The 13,121-nt window shown below is 33.7% G+C and overlaps 1 protein-coding gene and 1 long non-coding RNA gene across 3 annotated transcripts in view; one reads left to right on the top strand and one right to left on the bottom strand.

The window, feature by feature from the left end:
• The window catches only part of LOC149797769 (kinesin-like protein KIF13A), a 56,584-nt gene that overhangs the window by 4,129 nt on the left and 39,334 nt on the right, over nucleotides 1-13,121 (bottom strand). Inside the window, exons 18-22 of the mRNA XM_089962713.1 lie at nucleotides 12,380-12,522; nucleotides 9,551-9,610; nucleotides 5,918-6,121; nucleotides 4,595-4,699; nucleotides 2,784-2,934 (exon numbers count right to left, since the gene is read on the bottom strand). Coding sequence (XP_089818839.1) covers nucleotides 2,784-2,934; nucleotides 4,595-4,699; nucleotides 5,918-6,121; nucleotides 9,551-9,610; nucleotides 12,380-12,522 — 663 coding nt within the window. The remainder of the gene's footprint in view (nucleotides 1-2,783; nucleotides 2,935-4,594; nucleotides 4,700-5,917; nucleotides 6,122-9,550; nucleotides 9,611-12,379; nucleotides 12,523-13,121) is intronic.
• Nucleotides 1-13,121, top strand: part of LOC149797770 (uncharacterized) — a 61,046-nt gene that overhangs the window by 11,519 nt on the left and 36,406 nt on the right. For both annotated transcript variants that reach the window (XR_016421876.1, XR_016421877.1), the window contains exon 2: nucleotides 12,132-12,372. This is a non-coding gene — a long non-coding RNA (uncharacterized LOC149797770). The remainder of the gene's footprint in view (nucleotides 1-12,131; nucleotides 12,373-13,121) is intronic.

Below are 13,121 nucleotides of genomic sequence, written 5' to 3'. Positions count from 1 at the left end.
ATCTCATGTAAGAATCTCATGTGCAGAAGAGTAGTTAGTTTTGGTCTGGGTATGTACTTCAAATACTCACAATTTCACAGGCAAAGCTTGAATTTAAGTACCCAGGAAAAGTGCCTTTTTCTAATTCAAAATCACAAAAATTGAAACCCACAAAAGTACATAGTACTACAGCAATAGTGTTTTTTAAAAATGTTCAGGATTTTTTAAAATATAAAGTACTACTGGCAAAGAGATTAGATGACACGTGTGTATAGTACATAACTTGTACAGATGTTTACTAGAATATTTCTGCCATGCAAAAACTTCCAACTGTACAACACTGTTACAATATTTTAAACACTGCCATCCATTGGACATAAGTTTATTAACCTTTTATGAAATTTTCGTATGTCTCAAGAATACAGTAAGCAATAATACCTTCCCCCCATCGCAAAAAAGTGTACTATACTGTATATAGAAAAAGTTTCAAACAACAGAAAATCATTGAAATGCCAGCAAATGTTTTTCTTACATATTAAGCAGCAAATTTATTTTATATTGATACAAATTTGTGTAATACTTTCTTATATGCCATTCTCAATCATAGCCCTTTGAGGACTTGGAGATGAAAAATTAGCCTGGTTCACTTTCCTGCATGTTGTAAGAGGGAACTATTGGAGGCAATCTGTTTGCTATAGTTTGCATCCAATGTTGGTGAAGGAGTTGATCTTTGAGGATGAGGCAATCAGTTTGCTGTGCACTGCATCACATGTTGGTGAAGGGTTGGATTTCTGAGGTTGAGTAGAAGATAGGCCTGCTATGTTGCCATTCTGATGCAATTAAACACAACTTTGGCTGAACTTCAAACTAGACAGGTAGTCAAAATGTCTCAATCTAATCAATTGGTCAGTCATGCCAAGCTTCTGGGGTTATGTCAGTTCCTGTATGTCTCCCGACATATTCACAGTCACCATTTTGACAAAGGAATTTACTGTCATGTTTTGCAAACTTTATGTATTCTTGGCCTCTGAGGGTGGTGGCGTGGATCAACAGAGTAATGGATTTTACTTTTCTCAAATATATCTCCCTATGTTACAAGCCCTGACATAAAAACACAGCAACGTAGCATTAATCTCTGGCCCCTTGTTGGGCTCTGAGGAAGGTGGCAAGTGCTGATGAGAATCAAAATCTCACAAAGTTCTCGCCATTTGTGATTGCAAAAGTACTACAGTGTCTGGATGATCTGAGACCAAGTACTTTGTAAAATGCAGATCTAAAGCTCACTCAGATAAATATGCTTCATCAAATACATACATCTTAACATTTCATAAACTTCCTGATTAAGGCTGTGTTTTTTGGATATCTCAGAAGGCTCTTTCATCTCTAATCCTTCACAGTACTTCAACTTTCAACAGTAATCACAAATATGGATGCAGAAAAGTAAGTGTACCAAAGATGTGGCCAGAGGTCCAACATGGATCATCAGGCAATGAGAAAATCTGTTGTGATCACTGACATGGTAACCACTTTTTTACTACAGAGATTACCTGAACTTGAACCATGAAAAAGAGATCAAATGAGTGAAGCATAATGAATGCATGACTAGAAAACCTTTTGCAAATGTGGCTAAAGTGTTGAAGAAGAAAAAAACTCCATGGGTTTCCTCTCTACTCAGGCAGATGTTACCTGTCACAAATCTATATAATGTAGAATAAAGATCATTAATCCTGACCTATATATTGAAGACCAAAAATCAGTGACTCTAATACATATTTTGTAAAACAAAAATCAATGATCTTGACCTACGTAATGCAGAACCAAAATTAATGAACCTGATCAATATATTGTTAAAGGAAGATCATTGGCCCTGATCTAAATGTAGAACAAAGATCACTGGCCTTGATCTATACAGTATTGTAGAATAAAGATCACTGGCCCTGATCTATACAGTGTTGTAGAACAAAGATCACTGGCCCTGATCTATACAGTGTTGTAGAACAATGATCACTGGCTCTGATCTATATAGTATTGTAGAATAAAGATCACTGGCCCTGATCTATACAGTGTTGTAGAACAAAGATCACTGGCCCTGATCTATACAGTGTTGTAGAACAATGATCACTGGCCCTGATCTATACAGTATTGTAGAATAAAGATCACTGGCCCTGATCTATACAGTATTGTAGAATAAAGATCACTGGCCCTGATCTATATAGTATTGTAGAATAATGATCACTGGCCCTGATCTATACAGTATTGTAGAACAAAGATCACTGGCCCTGATCTATACAGTGTTGTAGAACAAAGATCACTGGCCCTGATCTATACAGTATTGTAGAACAAAGATCACTGGCCCTGATCTATATACTGTAGAACAAAGATCAATAACCATAAATTATTGGTGCACTTTGTTCCTTTGCACTGTCTGGGACACAATTTATACAAATATATATTATGTACATTGCCCAACCAGATTCAACCCTGCACAATGGAGAAGACATGCATGTGATTAAAGTCATATTATTCAAGAAATAAAACACAGTTGTGTGTATAAGACATTAATGTTGCCACTAATTTAATACAAATGAAATAATAAAATGTGATTAAACTGTAAAATTTGAGGGTAAATTTAAAAATTAAGGGCAAAAACTTAGTAAAGACTTACATAAAAGAGTGAAAATTATATTTGATATTAATCTCTTAGAAGAAAAGAAACCCTAAATTTACTTTAGCTTTTCTGTGCACTTATAAACATGAATGTGATGCTCTCCCCCATCCTACATTAATTTTTGAGTGTTACATACGTTTTCTGAGTTCCTGGTTTTCTTGTACTAGCTCATTATTCCTGCTTGACAAGAAGACCGCATCTTGAATAGAATCCTCCAGCAGATGGCGATATCGTTGCTCAAGAGCTGCTTTCTGCTCCTCAAACATCTCTCGGTAATTACGGAATGTCTGTGGAAAGGAATGTGTGTATGAGTAATTTGGATTTTTAATATAGTTTTAACAATTTTTCATCATATTGCTATGATGTCTGCAGTGTGGCAGTTTATTGTGATGTCTAGCACTAGGGCATGATGTCCCACCCAGTCACATTATCTTGACATCAGGCTGACCAGTCCTAATACTAACCTCTTAATTATAATCACCTAGTGAGGCAGCTGTTAGTTCTATTTTTATAAGTCTTTGCTATAACTTGGACGGGGTTTGAACCCACAACCTTCTGCATCCAAGGCAGGTGATCTTACCACTAGACCACTGGAGTGGTCTTTATGGAGAGAAAAAAAATGGTGTCAAATTGTGATCATGTGATAAAATCTTTGGTCAATTGGAATCATGCTGTACATTGTGGCAGAGAGTTCCTGGCTGGCCATGCAAGCTAATGTACATTTCCACTGTCAATCATAATATTTTCATGAGCATATTTTGCGTACTTGATGAAAGGAAAGTTATGATAACATTTGGTAGTAAAACCATTGATGCAAGGTTGTGAATTTACTATTATTTGGCGGGTACTAATTAATGTATATCAATTTGATTAAAATCATGATCTACTTAAATGAAGTACATCAAATGAACACCAAAATACTAGGTAAAAACTGTAATGCTCTGTTAAAATTTCGATTCACTAATCATATTACTGATTCCATATTTCTGAAAGCAAAAAAAAAAGATAAACATCATTCACAATACATCATTACTGATGATACCTCTTCCAAAAACTAAATGCAAAGATTTTTGGTTAGCTAGGTTACTGAAAATAAGTGGACAGAGAATTCCAAAGGTCACCAGAACATGTATCATAACTGGTACATATTAGATTTTCATACTGTTTGCAGTTTCATTTTTTTCTCGTTATGCCCACAAAAATAAACTAACATGTGCTATATTCATTCAATCATTAATCTGTGAACAATTGTCATAAATATGTTTTTGTTTTTTTCATGTGTGAAAATTTAATCTAGCAAGAACATAACATTTTATGTTAGGGCTTTTCCAGTTAAATATACTTGAAACCCTGGGGAAATTTTTTAAGGTGGATTAGTCACCCATGGATGCAATTTAGAAATCTATATTGTTTTTATATAATAATAATAATAATGAGGACTTTGTATAGCACCTAATCTTTACAAATTCTAAGTGCTTTACAACATTAGACAACACCTATAACATAAAAAACATATAATGATATTATTACAAAAAACAAACACCATGAAATTAAAAAACATAAACAACATGCTGAAAATATTTAAGGTAGGAAACATTATTCGGTCTTTAAGTTAGTTCTTGCAGTCGAAATAAGTGAGTTTTAAGAGCACTCTTGAATATGCGCTCTTTGAGTAATCAGATTACCCTGGGATACAGTTTTTGAAATATCCCTTCCCTAGGTTCTCTGTGTGTTTAAATGGAACAGTCCATACTCCTTATCTGGGTACAATGCATGTTTAAATGGAACAGTCGCTACCTGGGTAGCTGAGATATGTTTAAATGAAACAGCCATTACCTGGGTAGTAGGTATGTTTAAATGGAACAGCCATTACCTGGCTAGCAGGTATGTTTAAATGGAACAGACATTACCTGGGTAGCAGGTATATTTAAATGGAACAGGCCTTACCTGGAAGTGCTGTAGTTGTAGTATTTCCAGTTCATCCTTGTGTTGATTGTACACCTCGTCCAACTCTGTTATCAATCGCTGCTTTTCCTTCTCAAAGGCTTTTAGCTGGAGTGATGACAGGGATACGATTAATAAAATTGTTATATAAAGGAGAAATAAGTTTTAAAAAATTTCTGATTACAAATCTGCATGATTGTTCAAATTGTACCATTTCGCATTTTTGGGATTATTTTATTCTGTTCATATGGTTAACTTTTCACAATTTTGTGCCAGTGTTATCAAAGTTACAAATATCTAATCCTGGCAAACATTTCCCATTTACAGTATTATCTTTCAGTGGTAATAAAACCTAATTTTATGGAAATGAAAGTTGTATTTACTGAAAACAAAGTATTTAAAAATGCTGAGTACTTGAAATCTTCAGCTAAATAGCAGACCGTATTAGGGGCAAAAGTTAGCTAATCCAGAGTATTCTCACCTTTAAAGAAAATGACAATAACTAAATGCTTGTAGATAATTTTATTTAGAAAGAATACATTTATCTTTTTATTATCTCATCATGATTGATGGTGTTGATTTATAGAAATGATCAATAAAATAGGCTCTAATAACCAGGCATGTAGCCTAGCTTTTGATACTTTGTTTATGGAGACCAACAAAACATTATTCACTCAACTCATTTTTAAACTTGACAATTGTTACATACATGTATTGAAGCAACCATGGCTGTTACTTGTCTTCATTTGCATGTCAAGATTTCAGAATGACCAGCTAAGCATCAAAGAACTTAACCATCCTCACAGGATAAAATTAAGTCAAAGAGTATGAATTTATGCCAAACCCTATGCTATGCCCTGATGATGATGTGCTGACAAATCTACTGATATACAAAATGGCGTATTTGTTTCACATTTACAATACGCACAATAAACCCAAACTCCTCAAAACTGTTTTAAGTGGTTTCACTGTATATTTATGTTGGTATTAAGTGCAGGTCTTGGTCACTAGTTCGTTTTGGCACCTGCTGCTGCCATACCAATACGGATGATAGGAATAAATAATTTCATCCTTATTTATTAAAAGTTATTTGTGACACACATTTGGCAAAAGAAGAGTGGTCTGCCTTAATCTTAAAACAACTGTCCCCTAAAAAATGATCTCCCTCTATCAAGAAATGCCAGAGGGGATAATTCCTCCTTTGTCAGAAAATACTGGTGAAAAAACACTGGTAAAGATGTACCACAGGACCTCAACATCATGTACAAACCATTATTCCAGTATTTTATCCCAAGCATTTCTTGAGCTCCATTGTTTACAGTATACCTGGAGAGTGACAACTGCCTTGTCACAATTCATCTCTGCAACTTTCATCTCAAGCTCGGCTCCAGCCTGTGTGGAATATTTCTTGCCCTGCGAAATCTGGAGCTGGATTTCAGTCTTCTCATTCTCAAGATCAAACCTCATTCGGTGCAGCTCCTCTTCAATCATTTCACGATTCTCCTTCTCCAAACGTTGTCTCTCCTCCAACTACAAAATATGCACCAAAATGTATGTAAATTAGATACTTGCAAAATATTTGCTAAATGAAAAAAAATTAGGTGTCAGAGGCAAAGAAAATCCCTGAAAGAAAGTCCTTGTCTGTGAAAGACTAGCATTGACAAAATGTCCATACCATTATGATGTCTGTAATTTTCTGTAACGTCTATATTTTCATATTGCATCAGCTGTCATGAATTGTAATTATTTTTTGTCCCTTGGTGTTTTATATAGAGAACTTTTCATCCATAATGAGATTTACATATGTCTGCACTTAAGAATCTGTGGAAATATTTACCTATGACAGTTATTTATGCACACATGAAAATAACTAAATCTTTTTTTTTGTGAACATTAAAGAAGGACATTGCAAATACTGAATGCAGATGACACATTTTATACCCTCTATGTATCACTGAATATGGACTTTTCCAGGAACCAGTCAAGGACAGCAATTGGGCTTGTTTGCCCTGAAAATTTCTGTTTGGTTTGAAAAATAAACAAGATGATACTATTAGTGACCCCCTGGTGACAGTTACGTTAGAAATTATAAATTAATGCATGAAATGACTAAGTACTTGACAATTGTTATATCCTTGATGCTTTTCATTTTAAAACTGTAGGGGATGAAAACTTCTAGGAGGGTAGGCAAGCACCATAGATCTGTCATTAAGCTAGTGCTTGTGGAATACCTTACCCACCCCCATTCTAAAAGTAGTAATCTGTTAACAACCATTCTTATATGTGACACAAGCTCTAGTGATGTTACTAAAGCATACCAAGTTTCAAGAAGATATCTTAAACAATTGAGGAGACATTAACTGTCAAAAGCATGAGAAAGAGAGAGACAGATGAAGAAAAAAAAAGATTTAAAAAAAAAATTGAAAAAAGCGCATTATATACTATACATGGTGGCCAGTATAACTGGTGGAGAAAAAAACTGTGCTATGTATATCCACATTTTGTGAAATCTTTGGTACATGACTATATCTAAATTATGTTCAATTTGTGTTCTTGATAATAAATTGTAGTGATCATATATAAACAAGATATTATATAGCTAAGTGTTTTCAATGGGTGCAGATTCTATTTTAAAGCTATTGAGCTATAAATAGGTGTTTATATATGAAACTCTACCTATATATTGAACCTGTTGACAAATCTGGAGTAATTTCTCACTGGCTAGTGAGGACAGGTGTGTTCTTAGAAGAATTAAGTTACTTCCCACTGGATGGACTGGTCAAGTGGATTCTTTTAAAATGTTTGTATTGTGAAATGTCACATAGTGATTTGGTAAAAATTGCATTTTAGGACTATATGGGTGTATATAAGGAGCTGGATAATTATTTCATTCTTATTTCCCACATTCTTGTCTGCAGATCTTGTTTAATGTTGTGTTTGATATAATTTGAGAGGAAACATAAATTTGGATTATTCACTGGAATTACAAAGTGCTCATTGGACTAAAATATTATTCTGGAATTACTGTGAATTTAAATGCAAATGTAATACATGAAGACTGTTAGCACCTAAGCATATTGATGAATTGGAATTCATTCAGTATACTCAACTCATTTGGATTTGTGTAAAACTTTTTAGGGTTATTTTAGATTTAATTCATAATACTGTAAGGTCCTCTTAAATTTTCATTTTTTTAACTAGAGAATTAAATTATTTGTTAAGTTTTACAGAACTTGTTAGTTTTGCTTCTTTCTGTTACTTAATTTATGACCACAGAGTTCTAATACCAGTAAGAACCACTACCCCAATGTAAACTACTGGCAAGCCTTCTCACATACCCACACTGGCTGAGCCTAAAACTCTAACCCACACAAACAGAGGTGAGATGGCAGTGATTGGTAAAAGTGGGCACTTTCAGCCACTCAGCCATCCAGGACCCTAAAAATGTTTATAACTCTTAAAATGATCATTACAAACTTCATTTTTACCAGACATGATGTGTAGTCATGACACAAAAGCATACAAAGTTCCACAAAAGATATCTCAAAGCATTCAAGAGATATTCAGTAAACAAACATTGGAGAGATGAATAACTGACTCCAGTACATCCTCCAATTTTGTTTGTGTGGTTGAGGTAGGGGGGAATAATTAAAATAAAAGTGTAAAATTAATCACAAACAATACGGAATACTATTATTTAATTTGAATAATGGAAAAATATTTGTTCATAAGCTTTGCATTCATATATGAAAAGGTACATGACATGGAGGTTTTTGAAGTTATGGTAACATCTGAGGTGAATTGTGTATGAGTCAAGTAGAAAAATTGCAGTAGATGGTTAATATTTTCTTTGCATAGCTTAACAACTAGTTTGGTTATGTTTTTCTTTACACACTCATGCATATTATTGACATTTATAAAATCTTAAAACTTTTTCATTTGTTAAAAATTGTTTGACATTAGAATTTTCATTATTTATTTCTTTTGTGTGTATTTGCATGTGCACATATATATTTTAAACATACTCAAATTACATTAATATATACCAAGTGTATGTTTCTTGGGTATTGAGTATATGATGAAAAACTGATTTTAAAAAATGTGGTTCAGATCTGTTTTTACCTAAATGAACCTAATACACAACACTACTCTGTCACATTAACCTACATGTACTGACATGTGACTACAGCTTATTTTAATGTTTAATTAAAAAAATTAAACACCAAAAGTGTAACCAGCCATTTTGTTTATTTACTGGAAAAGCCAAATTAACAAAAGTTAAGACTATTTTTCGTATCTTTACCTGACATACTGGTTTTTTTTCAATGGTTAGTTCTGAATAGAGATGATTAAATTTCAATTTAAATTACTGGATTGATTACCTGAGTGAATTGTGCATCCCCAAATGCTAAATGGATGTGAGCCTCTTAATGATACTAAGAGTTGCTATAATTAGACTGATATAACTTAAAAGAACATACATTCTATCACCATCTACTGCAACTTTTCAGATATTTTGTGTGATATATGATATATAAAGAACATATACTTTGTATATTACACATATCAAGGTATATCTCGAGTGGATCTGGTGTAGATTTTGGTGGATTTGGTGTTGATTTTGGTGGATTTGAGGTAGATTTGGGTGGATTTGGGTGTTTCATATAACCTCAGTATACTGCTCTTATGTTCATAGTTCCTATTAAACCAGGAAAAATTTGGTCTATTATTACTAACTAAATTTACTTGATTTCATTCCTTGTTGTTGAGAACCTTACATAATATGGTTTTCAACTATTAAATACCTTATTTTGTTTTTTTTCTCCCTATTATGATACAACCAGTCTAAGGGTGTGTGTGTGTCTGTCTGTCTGTCTGAGTGTATGTCATTAATAATGCATGTGAGTCACTTTTATGCATCCCAGGGACAGTATTATAAAATGGATTGTATGTACTCACCTCAACTTTCCGTCTAAGCTCAGCATTCCCCTTTAATGCTGTGATCTGAGCCTTGGCACCCTGTTATAATAAGAAATTATAAACTATGTTTACTCCACAAATACCAGTAACTCTGTAAATAACTCATACAACACTGACATAAACCTACCATTTCATGCTAGACAGCCTAGTGCCACTGCATTCTAGTTTGGCTGCCGCTGCATTCTAGTTTGCCTGCCACTGCATTCTAGTTTGCCTGCCATTGCATGCCTATTCATAATAGTGGACCTGACATTGCACACTTTAATGGCAGTAAGTCTTATGATACCCTTAATTATTTTCATAAATAATTCTTGATGAACTATAAAAGTTGGGACATGAAATTATGGTATTTTTTATGTATTATAAGTTTTGGGACACCATAAACATTTTGTGTTTTCTGCTGATCAGTGTAATTTACTGATTGTAATGTTATTTTTTTTTAAAAAGACTGTGCTCATTAAGGTACTATCCTTATGAATTATGAGATTTAAATGTTATAAATTAATATAATTTGCTTGAAAAATACAATAAATTTAACTTTCCTCTGTTTTATTATTGTTTCTACTTGTTTAAAATATGTATAATTTCAATGGACAATGGCAAACATTGAACATTAGGACAACTTTAAAATTGCATTGCTCATGTTACAATTGTCAGTTATTGCATTATTGAATTAAAATTGTCAAAAATCACCAATAATTATAGTTTTACTTGAAAATTTAAATACATAACTGATTAAAAAATATGGTATAAGTATCAAAACCACAAAACCAGTGTTTGGTTAATTGGATGCATTTATAGTGTTTATATCATGATGTCACTGCATGTGCATTGCAGACATTAACTTGCACTGAATTAAGTACATTTCTTGGTTCTGAATCATAGGTACCATGGTACAAAACTTTAATATTGTCTAAAAAATACAATAAAGAAGTCTCAGAAAAAATTGCAATAATAACACAGGGGTAGTTTGCTTGATGTAAGCATCCTTAAAATAAGTAAATATTTACTTAGCTACAGTAATCCTGCCAATTTTATGTAGTAAAATACCATAAAAGAATTAATATAGTACGGTAGAACAAAGGGATACCAGCATTGCCTTTAGACAAAATTGTGTCAGCCCAGTCCGTATTTAGTATCACCTAGACATCATAAGAAGCCTTCTCGAGAAAACCCAAAACTGAAAGGATTTTTCACATAGGAAGAGTAGCAACACTTTCAAGATGGTCACCATGGTGGACATATTTGATATTGGATTCGCACAATTTTTATTTAAGAGCAACTAAACAGCATAGAAGTCTTCTGGAGAAAACCCAATGCTAATGTGACTTTTCATTCAGGAGGAGTATCAATAACAAGAAGCAAACCCAATGCTAATGTGACTTTTCATTCAAGAGGAGTAGCAAGCTAATGTGACCTTTCATTCAGGAGGAGTATCAATAACAAGATAGCAAACCCAATGCTAATGTGACCTTTCATTCAGGAGGAGTATCAATAACAAGATAGCAAACCCAATGCTAATGTGACTTTTCATTCAGAAGGAGTAGCAAGCTAATGTGACCTTTCATTGAGGAGGAGTAGCAATAACAAGATAGAAAACCCAATGCTATTGTGACTTTTCATTCAAGAGGAGTAGCAATAACAAGATAGCAAACCCAATGCTAATGTGACTTTTCATTCAGGAGGAGTATCAATAACAAGATAGAAAACCCAATGCTATTGTGACTTTTCATTCAGGAGGAGTATCAATAACAAGATAGAAAACCCAATGCTAATGCGACTTTTCATTCAGGAGGAGTATCAATAACAAGATAGAAAACCCAATGCTAATGTGACCTTTCATTCAGGAGGAGTAGCAAGCTAATGTGACCTTTCATTCAGGAGAAGTATCAATAACAAGATAGAAAACCCAATGCTAATGTGACTTTTCATTCAGGAGGAGTAGCAATAACAAGATTAGCAATTGCCAGACTGGTGCTATTTTTGTTAATGACCAGCTAGACATTATGAGAAATCTTTAAGTAAAAGCACCATGCTGATATGACTATCCATTCAAGTGGAGTAGCAGTAAAAAGAATTTCAATTTTACTTGATGTCCATGTGGTACCACTTTCATTTAGGACAAACCAGACATCACATCTTCTAATGAAAACGCCATGCCAGTTTGACCTTCCATTCATGAGCAGTCACTTTCATGAGATTTCAAAGATTTCTGCCATAGTGGCCATACTGGAGCTCAGATCAGCACAATTTTCATTTAGGACCATTTAGACATCATAAGAGGTATTTTTTGAAACACCTTTGTTCATATAACCATCCATTCAGGAGTATCAATGACAAGATTTCCAACATGACCACTGTGATGGTCACATTGTATGTCCATGCAGAAACCAATACCGCGAAGGGTCTGTTGGTAAAAGCTCTATGTTGATATGTTAATTCAAGCGGATTAACAATAACTAAATGTTCAAAATTGCTGATGGGGTGGCCATATTGAATGTCATATCAGCACTGTTTTCATTTAGGACCAACTAATTATAGTAATAATTCTTTTCCCCAGAACTCCATGTTGATAAGACCATCCACTCAAGAGAAACAGTGATAACAAGATTTTCAAGATGGCTGCTGTGTTGGGTATATTGGACCTCTCAGCAACACCATTTTTTTTAGGACCATCCAGACCTTGGGGTGAATGTGTGTCTCTGTGCATGTAAAGAAGAAGAAGGATGAGGAGAAGGAAGAAGAGGAGAAAAATATAAAGAAAGAAAGAAAGAAAACAGACAAGTTTTACATCATAATAGGTATAACCTCTTTGGCCTGTCTCTGACTATCCTGGACATCCTGAAGCTGTTGTTTCAGATGTTTTAAGGCCTCACTTTCTGTATTCAGCTTAGCTTTCAAATTCTGAATGGCAACCACCTGACTCTTAGTCTCAGATTCATTCATTTTGCCTGAAATTTATACGTCTGATATGATCATAATTTAAAAATGTATTTTTGTGTTAATGACAAACCCACTGATTCACAGATCATTTAATGAAAAAAAATCAGAGAATTGCTGTTAGAAAAAAGACAGCAACCTCTGAAATTTTCTCATGCATTTGACATAAAACACGGGCTGTGTGTAATGGACAGAGTATTAAATATCTGTTATTTCATGCTGCATAAAAAATGCAGAATTAGAATGTTATGTAATAGGATAATATACAAAAACTCAAGACAATACAGGAGAGATAACTCTAATATAATGTCTCACATGTAACATTTTTCTTATGGAAATTAAGGTACTTAACATACAGGCATTAATTGCAAACGTTTTAGACAATGAAGGGGGGTAACTCTGGCTTGATCAGCAATAAGTTTACACCAACAAAGCTGATATGGCTCATGTTTACATGCAAAGATTAGCTTATGTCAGCAAGAATAAGAATAAAGCAGAATCACGAGACTAAAGGCTTGATGTTTTAAATGCAACTTATTAACAGTTATCACTGGCTTTGAATTTTGTTTAACATGTCTATTTCAATGTACTCAATATAATGGCTTAATAA

The sequence above is a fragment of the Sinohyriopsis cumingii genome, chromosome 6 (genome assembly GCF_028554795.1).
Source record: "Sinohyriopsis cumingii isolate HCF-2022 chromosome 6, ASM2855479v2, whole genome shotgun sequence".
In the NCBI taxonomy this organism is placed as follows: Eukaryota; Metazoa; Mollusca; class Bivalvia; order Unionida; family Unionidae; genus Sinohyriopsis; species Sinohyriopsis cumingii.
The sequence above is the reverse complement of the archived record's forward strand: the minus strand, read 5'-3'. Positions and strand labels throughout refer to the sequence as shown.